Source organism: Fundulus heteroclitus, chromosome 4, assembly GCF_011125445.2.
Source record: "Fundulus heteroclitus isolate FHET01 chromosome 4, MU-UCD_Fhet_4.1, whole genome shotgun sequence".
Classification (NCBI taxonomy): Eukaryota; Metazoa; Chordata; class Actinopteri; order Cyprinodontiformes; family Fundulidae; genus Fundulus; species Fundulus heteroclitus.
The window spans coordinates 16,362,958-16,375,576 of record NC_046364.1 but is presented as its reverse complement, the minus strand read 5'-3'; the positions used below and the strand labels follow the sequence as shown (position 1 = coordinate 16,375,576).

The window sequence follows — 12,619 nt, the reverse complement described above, 5'->3', positions numbered from 1 at the left end:
CACTTTAGCATCACACACTGTTGAGTAGATTTTACACAGCAACCAGTCCTGTAGACTTGCTTGTTGTAGAGGTCAGTGTCTGTTTTTTTTTTCTAATAGTGTCTTCTCTCTTTTTCTTCTGCCTTCCCAATCCCAACCCTTGTTGCACATTTACAAACCCGACACCCCCCCCACCCTCCCACTCCTCACCGCCCGACCTTCATTTTTAACGCATTAACCTTGTTTTTTTTTCCTACCCTCCTTCCCTCCACCGCTCCCGTCTTGACTCCACTGTGTCATTCATCCTCCACACCACGCTTCCCGTTGTGTTTTTAATTTTTGTCACTTTTTTAATGTGTGTGTGTGTGTGTGTGCGCGTGGGTGTGTGCGCGCTATGCATGCGGGCTTCGCTGCCTGTCACGCAGACCCCATAGACCCCGATGTTGACTTGTACGAACTGTTCCATGCCCAATACACCCCAGCACCAGATCCCAGCCCCATGATGCCGCCGGTGGGCGTGCAGGCCTCCGTGATGAGCCACGACACCATCAGGGTGACGTGGGCCGACAACTCGCTGCCCAAGAACCAGAAGATCACAGACAACCGGCACTACACCGTGCGCTGGAAGACCAACATCCCCGCCAACACCAAAGTGAAGGTAAGAGACGCCGGCTTTTCGTCAGCACCTCCTTGTGTTTTTAATGTCACGTTTCAGTCTAATTCACTCCAAAACGGCGGAAATTGTTTGAGTTCAATGACACACATCAGGCGATGGCTGATCTCCCCTGAATCCTGTGTTTCTCTTTCATTTGTTGTGCATGCTCACGCTACTCGCTGTAATTACGTGCAGACAATATCACATGGCGGCGTAATAACCAAGTAATATCGCAGCCGCTCTGGACCTCAGCGGCAAACTAATGCTGACGGGTGTAACGGAGGGAAAACACCTGCTGTCGTGCAGCCGTCGAAGCAATAAAGACGGGAGACGGATTTTGTTTTGTTTTTGTTATGTGCAACGCGAAAACATCAAAACCAATACTTTTCCTTCAAATAGTTGAATATTAAGTTAGGAGTTCACAGATAAACTATTCATGTAATGTTGTCTCCCTAGAAGCTACTAAAAACATGCTAATGCCCATTGCTGTGGTTCTGGTTATCCTCCTCATTTATTGGCATCCTTAAAAGGTATATAGCCACATTATATGCCTATAAAAAAAGACCAGGAGCGTTTGATCATCATAAAATAAGGATATATGCACCAGGCTTCCGTCCAGGCAGTGTTTTGATGGTCCTTTCAAGCCTAAAAATAACCACCTCATCGGGCGCGATGAGCAGATATAAACAGACGTGTAGATGGCCCATCTACTGGCAGTGCCGCAGAACTATCGGAGCTGTCATGTGGCGACAAATAAATCAATAAATCAAAATGAAATGCCTTCACGGTAAAGCAGCAGCTCGGATCCAAGACCAACAGTTATGAATAGAATCCCATTCAGTCTTAATTAAGTTCTTGTCAGTCCATTTCATTCCTGTTCAACCCAATCCATGAGTCAGATTCAATTACATACTGTACAATTCAGTCCAAATGATAGTATAGTAGTCATATTCTGTTTATTAGTTAATGCCAATTGGTAGAGAGGTATCAAGTTGTTGACTTTGCAAAAAAAAATCTCTCCACCTTTGCACCAAACAGCTGGAATGTGTCTACGTGACATAATGATGTTAGGAAAATGGCTGCACTCTGTCTGAAGATATTAAATGACAGTAGAGATCTCCCACTTGACCCCACGTGTTTGACTATTGTGGACAGAAGCAGTATGCTCATCAGGGGTCTTCAGCCCCCTCCTTCTGGTGGAACACGGATGATGTTAATGAGCATTTGTAATCTCAGAAGAATTTTGAAATGAGTTAAATTATTCTTGTGATTTTAAAACCGGTTTGAAGATTGTTTTGTTTTGTTTTTTCGGACAGAAACCGCAGGACCACTAGTGTTCATCCTAAGCACGGCAGTGGGTCGGTTTTTATTGTTGCCTCTTTTAGTTTGTGCAACGTTGTGCAAATGAGCTTTTTAATTCTTTAAGAGAAATATTCAGACCGCAAATCCCTCATCCTTACCTGATGAGCATCGCCACTCTGGGGCTGTCTTATCTGCGTGCGTTTGAACCGGTGACCAAGCAGAGCTCAGATAAATGGCTGCGTTTACTGATACATTATTCAACAAGGACAAGACAAACAGAAGCAGGAAAAGAGGGTGCAGATCTGACGATGCATTCCCCCGTACAGCCAACTATTGGGACGCGCTCAGAAGGCTGAATGCAAGCTAGCAACAATGAAAGGGGCAGCCCTGAGTCAGCTGACGCATTCCTGCCGTCTGACTTTAATGTGAAGAGGATTAGGATTTATTTATTGTTATTCAGAGGAAACTAGAGCGAAAGTCTCATTAAAACATTGTGAAATAAATGTACTATGAAGCAAACCAACAACGCACGTTTAAAATGGGCAGCTCAGTCTTTTTTTTTCTTAAGTGGATGCTCTTAAGAGGTCTGATTCACGCAGCGTGACAGTAATTAAAGAGCAGCTCAGACCTATTATGTTTCTGTCCTGTTAATGAAATCAAATATATTAAAGGCGACGCTGTACTCTGGAAGCACCGTCCTGTACATCCTTGTGTTTGAATGATGTTCTACAGATGCGAACAACAGAAGCGCTACCACTTTAATGCCTCTCTTAGATCGAGTCTAAGCAGACAGGCTTGTGCATTATTGAGGGAGTGACTGCTCTTAAACTGGCTGCGTGCAGCTAAAGACTGGAGTGGTTTGCCGTTTTACCCTACTGCCCTCCGTTTGGCAGCCCCCAGCGGAGGACTGCCGTAGCAACAAGCTTCTGTGGTAAACCTGATCCTCCCACTTTATTTATTTTTTTATTTTTTCCTTGTATTTTTTGACAATCTAACTCAATGGAGAGCAAGTAAAAGGGTTGCATAAGTCAGCATTTCAACATATCCACTAGGTGTTTTTATGGTGAAGTATTACGTTGTGGTTAGAGAGCCTATTTATTATGTCTAGACTTCTTGCGCATGTTTGAAATTCTTTTAGAGAGCGTGTTTGCGGTTCTGTTAAAGAGCACTTCACTATGCAGAAAAACAGTTTTTTTCTCATCTGACCTTGCTGAGATACAGGGGAATAGATGCACTAAACAATACAATAACCTGTCAGAAAACACTCACATGTTATGCTGTCATAAATGGCGTCCTGCTGAACAACTTTGCTGATGTTAACACAATTCCTCACAAACACTTTTTGTTTTATGTCACAAATATAAAACATAGCATAGGGTTGATGTATTAGGACTTACCAAATGAAGTTACACTAAACGGTCCTGGACTGATTAACATGTCGGAGTATTTTATGTGTTCAAACCTTTACAGCGTAATGTTTCCAGTAGGTTTAGATTTAATTCCAGAATGAAACAATGTTTTTCCTTTGTTTTAGTATTTGGTGATTATTAGGCCCCATTAGGTGCTACAAAGTACATTTAATTTGACACTCTTGGCTTTCCATACGTTTCACACTTGTTCTTTGCTACAGTGATGGGTCACCAGAAAACCATTTCCTTTTGCAGGTAAAGAAAAAAAAAACAAGCAGTTCTTCAAGCTCCTGATTTTAATGCTATCCATTATTGCTTCGCTTTGGTCGGGAGTGTCTTTGCGACCATCAGCATCAGTCTTTTGTCGTACTCTCAGTAAACTGGGATTTACTTTTTCTCAAATAATAAAGAAGGGTTTTTTCTCTCCTTGTTCAACAACCTATTCATCCTACTGACGAAATTCATGTTTCTTTCTTTGTGTGTGTGTGTATGTGTACCTTTCCACTTTTACATCTCCAGATGGCCAACAGCACCAGCCTGACCCATGTAGTGACCGGTCTGAAGCCCAACACGCTGTATGAGTTCTCCGTCATGGTGACCAAGGGCCGACGCTCCAGCACGTGGAGCATGACAGCTCAAGGAACCACCTTTGAGACCAGTAAACACTATAGATACATTACACACACATATTCCTGCATAAATGAGAGCAACAAACCCCTTGCTGGCCGGGAATGCCGCTGGATGTTGTGCCGCCTGAATTGAGATTGAGGGAGGGGAGGAGAAATGATGCGGTGACTGCACTGTATAGCGCCTATGGCCGGTCATTTATGAGTAGATATGCTGTTAAAATTAGGGAACCTGCAGCAAATTTGCCGATTGTGGATAAGGCTTCCTGACAACCTCAGAGGAAAGCAGCCATGACCACACAACTCCAAACAATACGATCAGACTAACAGTGGACCACCTTTGGAAAGCATCAGACTTAAATACTAAACCAAATCTTTTACATTTACATGGTGACAATGATGAAAGGCAGGTGTTGTGCTCTGAATCGAACGACTAACATTGGGAGCCATTTTAAATGGTTGGCTTCTGAGGGAAGGAAGTCCACAACCTTCGTTTTGTCTTTTTGCTATTTCTAAGTAAACAATCCTGCTGTATTTCCATACTATAACTAAAGAAATCCCTTAGTGTTTAACAAGTGATCTGAGACCTTTTTAAACACCCTTTACAACCCGGAAGAGAAGAAAGCAGGTAGATAAAATGATGAAAGGAGAATGTTTGATAAGAATTCTCACCTTTTTTTTTTTAAGAGGGAGCCATGCAGGGGTTTGTCACACCAGTCAGCAAACATCTGAGCTCTGAGGTCAAACAATCTCAGTCAAAGGGGCAAGGTTTGTGTGTGAAAACTAAAACATTTATTTTCTTCTCTCCTGTGTCTCAGCCCCTAGCTCCGCCCCAAAAGACGTGACGGTGGTGAGCAAGGAGAACAAACCTCGCACCATAATAGTCAACTGGCAGCCTCCCTCTGAAGCCAATGGAAAGATTACTGGTGAGTATCAGACTTCCTGTTGTGTTGCGTCTTAAACGCACCCTTGAAAGATCAAATCTGTTTCTTCCCCGATTCCCTTTTTTTAAACTTTTTTTGCCTGATTGTTGGTTTGTCCTGGAGATTAAGCTCACATTGTTTGCTTGTGTTATAATTTTTTTTTGTCTGAAATAGGGGTTTGATTTGAAATTGGTGCCAATTTTCCACAGCTGATTATTTAACAGGCAAACTTTCTTCGACATCGTCTTTGTGTGCATATTAAAACTTTAATTTGCCTAATTTTGCATCGCAGAGCCTCTTTTGAGAGATTCACATTGGTTTTTGTAAACATTTTTTGTTTTTTTGGGTGTTTTTTTTTCCACAGGGAAGAGTTCAAACCTTTTATACTGTCATACTTCTATGAAACAAGACACCATTTCTGCATTATTTTGAAATCTAATTTTTACAGTTATTTCCTTTTCATGTTTGCTGTCCACCAGAGCAAACTAAAACTGACGAGCCCACGACGGTGCGTCTCTGCGGGTTTCGCCTCACTCCTCCTGCCTTGTCCTTTCAGGTTACATCATCTACTACAGCACAGACGTGAACGCAGTGGTCCACGACTGGGTCATCGAGCCTGTGGTGGGGAACCGCCTCACCCACCAGATCCAGGAGCTGACACTGGACACAACGTACTACTTCAAGATCCAGGCCAGAAACTCCAAAGGAATGGGGCCCATGTCCGAAGCCGTTCATTTCCGAACTCCCACGAGTAAGTTTTCAAAGATCTACCAGAGGTCTTTCCAGACTTGAAAGTGAAACATCAGGGAGGCTTTATGTTGTTGTTGTCTGTCACATATAAAATATTTAAAAGATGTCTTACTTGTGGAGAAACTATATATTTTTTGGGTTATACAGGAAGGCGGTAGCCTGGGTGCCATCCGAACTTAGTCCCGCCCACAACGTTTGAGGTCGAGAAGTTCGGTCTGGCATTGCTCAATAGTAGCGCGAGTATGCTCGCCCAATATCTGGCGGGCCAATCAAATTGTCAGGGCGGGCTTTATACGATGATGGACAGATGATCAACAGTAACGTAATCAACCACGTCACCAAAGCGCGCTTGGGTTGAATTCGTTTACAACAACGATGGCTGCCGCTGGAGAGTTGAGGTGTGTAGATTCTGCTATTAGGTCTGTTCTAGAAGATATCGACAGGTTTGTGTGTTGAAGGACTCCTTGGATCCTTACATCCTTTTTGCAACACCAGCAAAAATTGTTAACGCTCATCTTCTTATGCTAGGCTAACAGTTGAGTTCTGTTGTCAACAACAATGCGTCGCTTAACATACGTCACACACTCCGTTGCTCTTATTGGTTGTAGGTCTATCCAATTGAGTGCAGAGGCATTTTTTTCCTGGTTCGTTCAAAACACGCCCCATAATCACAGCTCTATGGAGCAGTATCAGACTCAAATTCTGACTAGAATTGAGTATGACCATGTCAGGCTAGGAAGGCGGCACTAACTTAGGAAAACATTCAATAATATTGCTGAACGTTGTGGTAGTCATACGACTTGCAATAAACAAAAACTGATAATTCAGCGTTAATGACTTTCTACTTTGGGTATATAGCAAACATATACCCCAGATAATGAGAGGTCTATTCACCTGCTGGGAATAAAAAAATATTTTTTTTTTTTAACCAAAAAAGGTTGCGATTGTAATGCATTTGCTGAAGATCGTGCATCTCTAGTCTTCAGTTCTCATCGTCATTGAACCTTTTCACGTGTTGTTACGTTACAAGCACAAACCTCTGTGTACTTTATCAGGATGTTAAGTGACAGACCAAGTAGTTGGGCATCCTGTAATTGTGAAACTGGAAGGAAAGAATTTAGAGAAGATTGGAGATACTACCCAGTGGTGTTCAACCTCCTGATGTCAATGTGTTTTAGAATAACTTCTGCTGCAAGGATTTGGGGGGGGAATGTATCCACCAACTTTGCACATTTACAGTCTGTTCAACATGTCTGAACAATTCAGGGGCTGAGTTAAAAGAAAATCGACACTTCTTTTATATTTTAAAAAACCTTTGAAGATGATATAAAAAAAACTTTTGTTTGTCACATAAGATCCCAATAAAATACATTCATGGTTTTGGTTCACAAAAAGGTGAACAACTTGATCAATTGTAAACACTTTTGCAAGGTTTGTGGGTTGTTTACTAAAAAGTGAAAATCAACCGAGGCCGCCTGAGAACTTGACCTTCATTCCAGCAGCAATCTAATTTAGTCAGCTTTCTTATTTACTGTTAATCTCACAATACCTCCTTTTGCGAGATAACAGATAAATATCATTTACTGGCCTAAGTGTATTCTTTACTTTTACTTGTTATGGAAATCTTTACTAAGTTCTTGTTTATTGCCTTTAGATGACTCTCTCGCTCTGTGAGGCCTGCTCTGCGGCACGGATTTTTATTAAAACGCTGAGGATGAATTGGGTTGTGGAGCCACCCGCAGCTCATTTTGTTTTTAATTTCAGTTATTTAACAGGGCTGTTTTATTTTGTTGCCATTGGATTTTTCTGTAAAGCGTTTTAGTATTGGGAATCAATGGGTGCTTTATTGTGGGAAGTTTTAATCATTTCTGTATCGACGCTTTGCTCCTTTTATCAGCTCGGCTCTGTCTGCCGCACAGTCTGTTCAGCTGCTGTTGGGTTTACGCGCAGGTTTTCTGTTTCTCTAGTTCTGCCCCTCTTTCCCTCCCCACAGTCCCCCATCTGTCCACCCTTTCTCTCTCTCTCTCTCTCTCTCTGTCCCTTGCCGGTCTTCTCAGCTAACCATTTTTGTTTTGCTTTTTATTGTCTCTTCCTCTCTGCTCTCCTTTGGCCTGTTAAGCTGAGTCCTCTGACAAAATGGCTAACGACCAAGGTAAACTCCCTCTTCTCACTTTATCACTGCCAACTGCACCTCACCTGCCTCTCTTTTCTAAGGATCTCCATCTTCTGGGCTGATGACAAGTTGCACTGCATGACTGCCCAAATGTGTTTCTGCTTGTAGAGTTTGTAGACCGGTGAATTTTCACCAGGTGTCCTTGGGAATCTTATTTATTTTTATTTTTTTGTTCCTCTGTTTGAATCAGCTTCAAATCTCCCGCCAAAGCCAGGACTTCCAAACAGCCAAAATCCAGACGGCCCTCGAACTTCAGTTGGTAAGTCCTTAATCCTACCCGCTAACTAGTCAGGGATTCTTGTTGGCTTTTAGGACTACTTGGATGCTACAAATCCTACTTTATCACCCCTGTTATGTTTCCTGAAGTATGATCCTTAGTAAACGGTGTAAAAGGAGTATTTAAGAGCAAAACCAACATGAATTCACAGGCCCAGTTGTGAAATATCTACACACTACACGTGAAATCACTCTGCCAAGGGCCCGAGTTGGTGTACAAGAAAATCTAGTTTAGTGTTTTTTTTCTCTTGTTTAGAGATCTTGCATTTTAATGATCTGCTTTCTGTCCATATGGAGTCGGGAGTAAAAGAAAGTAGAGCCTTTCTGTGGCCCCAGGATACTAGAGAGAAAGCAGCCAGGCGCTACAAACCAGTGCACTTGATTGGTTGATAATCGGCGCGCGCAGGCCCGTATTAAAATAATGTGGTGCCCCTGGGCACTATACCTCAAAGCCCCCCCCCCCCCCTTACCCGTGCTGTCCTCCGGTCAAAAACATCAGACATAATCAAGGGGATTTCTGTAATGTAATTTACTATTTACTAACTTACACAACTACATGTAGGCATATGAGCAGTGAGCAAAATTCAAATATCTCATTTTAAAATGTTGAAATCAAAAAAATCTTGATTTATCTATCATTTATTATTATTGTGACATCAGTGTTCACAAAACGAATAATGCATGGACTTTCAACAATTTCAAGTAAATAATATAACAATTTATGAAAAATATATTTTTAAAGCATGTGTCATGTGGTGCCCCCCCATGGTTGGTGCCCCTGGGCACTGGCCCTTATGGATGGATAATCCGGCCCTGGGCGCGCGTTAACTCCTCCATAAAAGTTTTTAGCAACCTGCTTGTCCAGAACATACAGGTGTGTCTTTCCTCTATAGCCAAAAGGGAACGACATCAGCAAGAGACTGCCGTCGCTGCCCATCAATCTGGGATGGTTAGCTCGGTGGTATAGGTGGTTCTAGAAACTGCTGAGTCATGTGTTGTAGCTACTCCGTTTTTTTCCCCCCCGAACTGTTATCGACAGTCATTGAAACCTATTTTTTTTTTTTACCCTGAACGTAGGTTTGCATGTGACTTGATGAATCCAGTCCAATTCCTTTTCTCTCCTCTCGAGGTAAAACAGGTGTCGGCAGTGGAGAGAATAACATCCTGATAATCGTCATCATAATAGCAGTAGGAGTCTTCACCATCATTCTGGTGGTGGTGGGAGCCTTACTGTGCACACGGCGCAGCACGTCCCACCAGAAAAAGTAAGATCTTCACTAACTTATTCTGCTCCATCATTTATTTTTATTAATTTTTTTTATCATCTCCGGCCATCGCTTTTACAGAAGAGTTATTCGTTTTAGCATTGGTGCCGTTTTCTCTTGCAGAAAGCGCGCCGCTTCAAAATCCTCCAATGGCTCCCATAAATACAAGGGAAACTCCAAGGACCTGAAGCCACCCGATCTTTGGATTCACCACGAGAGGCTGGAGCTGAAGCCCATGGACAAGTCGCCGGAACCCAACCCAGTCATGACCGAGACGCCCATCCCTCGCACCTCGCAGGACATCACGCCCGCCGACAGCGGCCTGGAGAGCAACCCCCACCTGCAGCAGAGGCGCAACTCCTACCGAGGTCAGTTTTTTTCCCCCCTCCCTCCGCCCCAAAGGGAGAAGGCTTATAAGTTAATGTTTTGGAAAAGGGATCAAAGTGAAATGTCACCCTTGCTGCCTGAGTGCGCCTCCATAATAACATCCAGCATAAGTCTTGAGTCTGCCTGGCAGACAGGAAGTGGCATTTCAAGAGATTGGCCGAGAAGTGAGTTCATTATTTGAACAGGAAATTCAATTAAAACCTGCAGCTTTGCTTCCAGGAGCCCATCCGAAGCCCTGTTGAAGAATATATGTCAAGGGTGTGTCTTTGTCTGTGACTGCCATGCAAAACATTTCACGCTTTATCATACACGGCTCACGATGATCATTGCATATCATAGCGCTACAGGCCCCCGTGATTGCCACGATTGCCTTTAAAGTACCGGTGACATTTGGAAATATCACAGAGTGACGCCGTAAAAACGTTTACAATAATGAGGGATCATTAACAAGAAGCACACAGAACGTTAGCATAGCCGCTGATCTGATTGGCTGATCTCCACCGTACCTTCTAGGCCACGAATCAGACGACAGCATGTCCACACTAGCAGGCCGCCGAGGGATGAGGCCTAAAATGATGATGCCTTTTGACGCGCAGCCACCCCAGCGTAAGTGTGTGTGTGAACATGTGGTACCGGTCAGTAGTTATTATGGAAATATCTCTAAAGCAATCTAAAGCACAAATATTCCCATTTCATGCTTCTCATAAAAACGTGTAAATGTTTTGTTTTGTGAATATGCGTACTTCTGAGATCAGTCCTTGAGTGCCAAACTGAGACTAGGAGGGTGTTTATCACAGGAGACTGCATGTGTATGTCCTCATCGCTCATTATGACTGAACCGGGTTGAACGTCTCATCCTGTGTGTGTGTGTGTTTGTGTATCCATGTCCGTTTCCATTCACAGCTGTGATTAGTGCTCACCCCATCCATTCCCTCGATAACCATCATCACTATTATAACACGGGCAGCCTGGTATCACCGACATGCAGCTACCTCTACCATCAAGGCAGCGGGCACCCTCGCCCGCACGCCTGCGCCACCCCCATCTCCCACCTAGAAAGGGTGGACTCCTCAGGTGAGACACTGCCCCCTGCTGGACAGCAGGGGAAATGCACACGAGGGCAGGGCAAAGATTTAGCTGCTCACTGATTTGTCCTTTGATTATTCATCCATGGGCAGCTGCCTCCATCTTGTGCAATTTATAATTCATCTTTACAGTCATGTAGGTTTTCTCTTGATCTCTGCGCTTTCAAAATTATTTTTTTCTATTTTTTTATCAGTTTTTCCACATAATAATAATGTGGTTAAAGTGTGTTGATTTACTTTTTGTTTCTCCTTTCTTAAATGCTGAACAGTTGATTGTTCGATTGTTTAGATTGTAAAATGAGGGTTTTTCTCAACGTATGCATGTCTTATTGCACTTCTTGTTAGCTTTTCATGGACACTGGGGCTTTTGGAGTGGGTAGAAGCAACCTATGCCCTACTTATTTCTTTCCTACCCCCAGAATTTATAGTTTCCCCAGAGAGGTGTTTTCGTAAAAGACATTAAAAAAATTCACCGCTTTCAAACTGTGTTTTATAGGATCTCGAATCAGTGTTTAACAGCTTAAAGTACTGCAGTTTTCAGTCCATCTGATATGGTCCTAAAGCCTGCAATACATATGACCAGTTTGTGTTCTCATAAATAGAGTGAAAGCGATGGCAATTGTGTATCTATGTATGTATAAAATCCGCTCGTTGTAAAATAATTTAGTCTAGGTTTGACCAGTCTTAGTATTTTATCTTTTGAGCTAAAAGGTGATAAAATGCAGTCCAAATTCCTTACAAACAGTGAAACTGCCTTTTACTAAACATACAAATCACTGAAATAATATAGTAATGTGATTTAAATAGGGGTTTAATCATACACCCAGCTCATGAGTCAAAAAAAAACAACTATGATGGCTTCATTATACACTAGATTTTAACTATATTTTTAGAAAATAAAATGGCATTCTGCTTTGCCTGAAATAGAGTATGGGTTTCACAAATCAGAAAGCTACATTTAAAAACAAGCCGGATCAGTTTAGAATGTTCCAGTCCAGGTTGGACTGGTGCATTAATTGTAGTGTTTAGACTTCTCTCATTCTTAGCTGACCTTAATGCAAAAACAAAAAGCGTTTGAAATATTCCGGATGAAGTCACATGCAGACAGCAACAAGATATCAGGGTAAACTTTGCTTTTATGAGAGACACTGTGGCGATTTAACATCGGAAGGTCTCACACCACAAGATCTGGTTACGTCCCTAGTTGTGAAAAACTATAAGAAGCCCAAATTATGTTTGGAAATATATGAATTTGTGTCTGTGGCGTTTCCACGAAAGCTGCCCCTGAATTATGTCAAGAGCGTTGGGGGGTAAGGCTGCACGCTAGAAGGAAAACATGGACTTGTGACACTGTTTTTCAAAATGACATTAATTAGATCAATTGTAATTGATCCACAGTTCCTAGCTTTTTCTCTTTCTTTTCCATCATCATCATGTCTCTAATCCCTTTCTTGCATAAAAATCAGAAAATGCTCATCTAGCCAGGCAAATATATTAATGGGTAGCAGGTTGTGAATGCATCTCACCTGAAATGTTGTAGCCTTCCAAATATTGCATCCAAGCAGCGCAGGCGCAGTTGTTGTTTGTTGCACAGATTGAAATTGTGATGACAACAGCTGCTTTTGATGTACTGTGCAGCTGAAGCTAATTTAGCTAAACAAAGTCGTGCTGACCGGACTGAATTGCCTCATCAGATGGACTTCCTCTGGAGGAGAAATACTGTGTTGGTTTACCATCACGGTGTAGTTACACCAGCACTGGCAACCCAAATCATTGAGCTGTTATTGGC

General features: G+C 42.5%; 1 protein-coding gene and 1 pseudogene across 1 annotated transcript in view; both read left to right on the top strand.

The window, feature by feature from the left end:
* LOC105916361 overlaps positions 1-12,619 on the top strand; it is an 83,635-nt pseudogene that overhangs the window by 47,217 nt on the left and 23,799 nt on the right.
* LOC118562791 (neogenin-like) overlaps positions 1-12,619 on the top strand; it is a 38,063-nt gene that overhangs the window by 19,136 nt on the left and 6,308 nt on the right. Inside the window, exons 8-17 of the mRNA XM_036135670.1 lie at positions 405-637; positions 3,865-4,003; positions 4,790-4,897; positions 5,451-5,645; positions 7,764-7,796; positions 8,008-8,076; positions 9,232-9,358; positions 9,482-9,726; positions 10,259-10,351; positions 10,649-10,819. Of these exons, the coding sequence (XP_035991563.1) occupies positions 405-637; positions 3,865-4,003; positions 4,790-4,897; positions 5,451-5,645; positions 7,764-7,796; positions 8,008-8,076; positions 9,232-9,358; positions 9,482-9,726; positions 10,259-10,351; positions 10,649-10,819 (1,413 nt within the window). The remainder of the gene's footprint in view (positions 1-404; positions 638-3,864; positions 4,004-4,789; positions 4,898-5,450; positions 5,646-7,763; positions 7,797-8,007; positions 8,077-9,231; positions 9,359-9,481; positions 9,727-10,258; positions 10,352-10,648; positions 10,820-12,619) is intronic.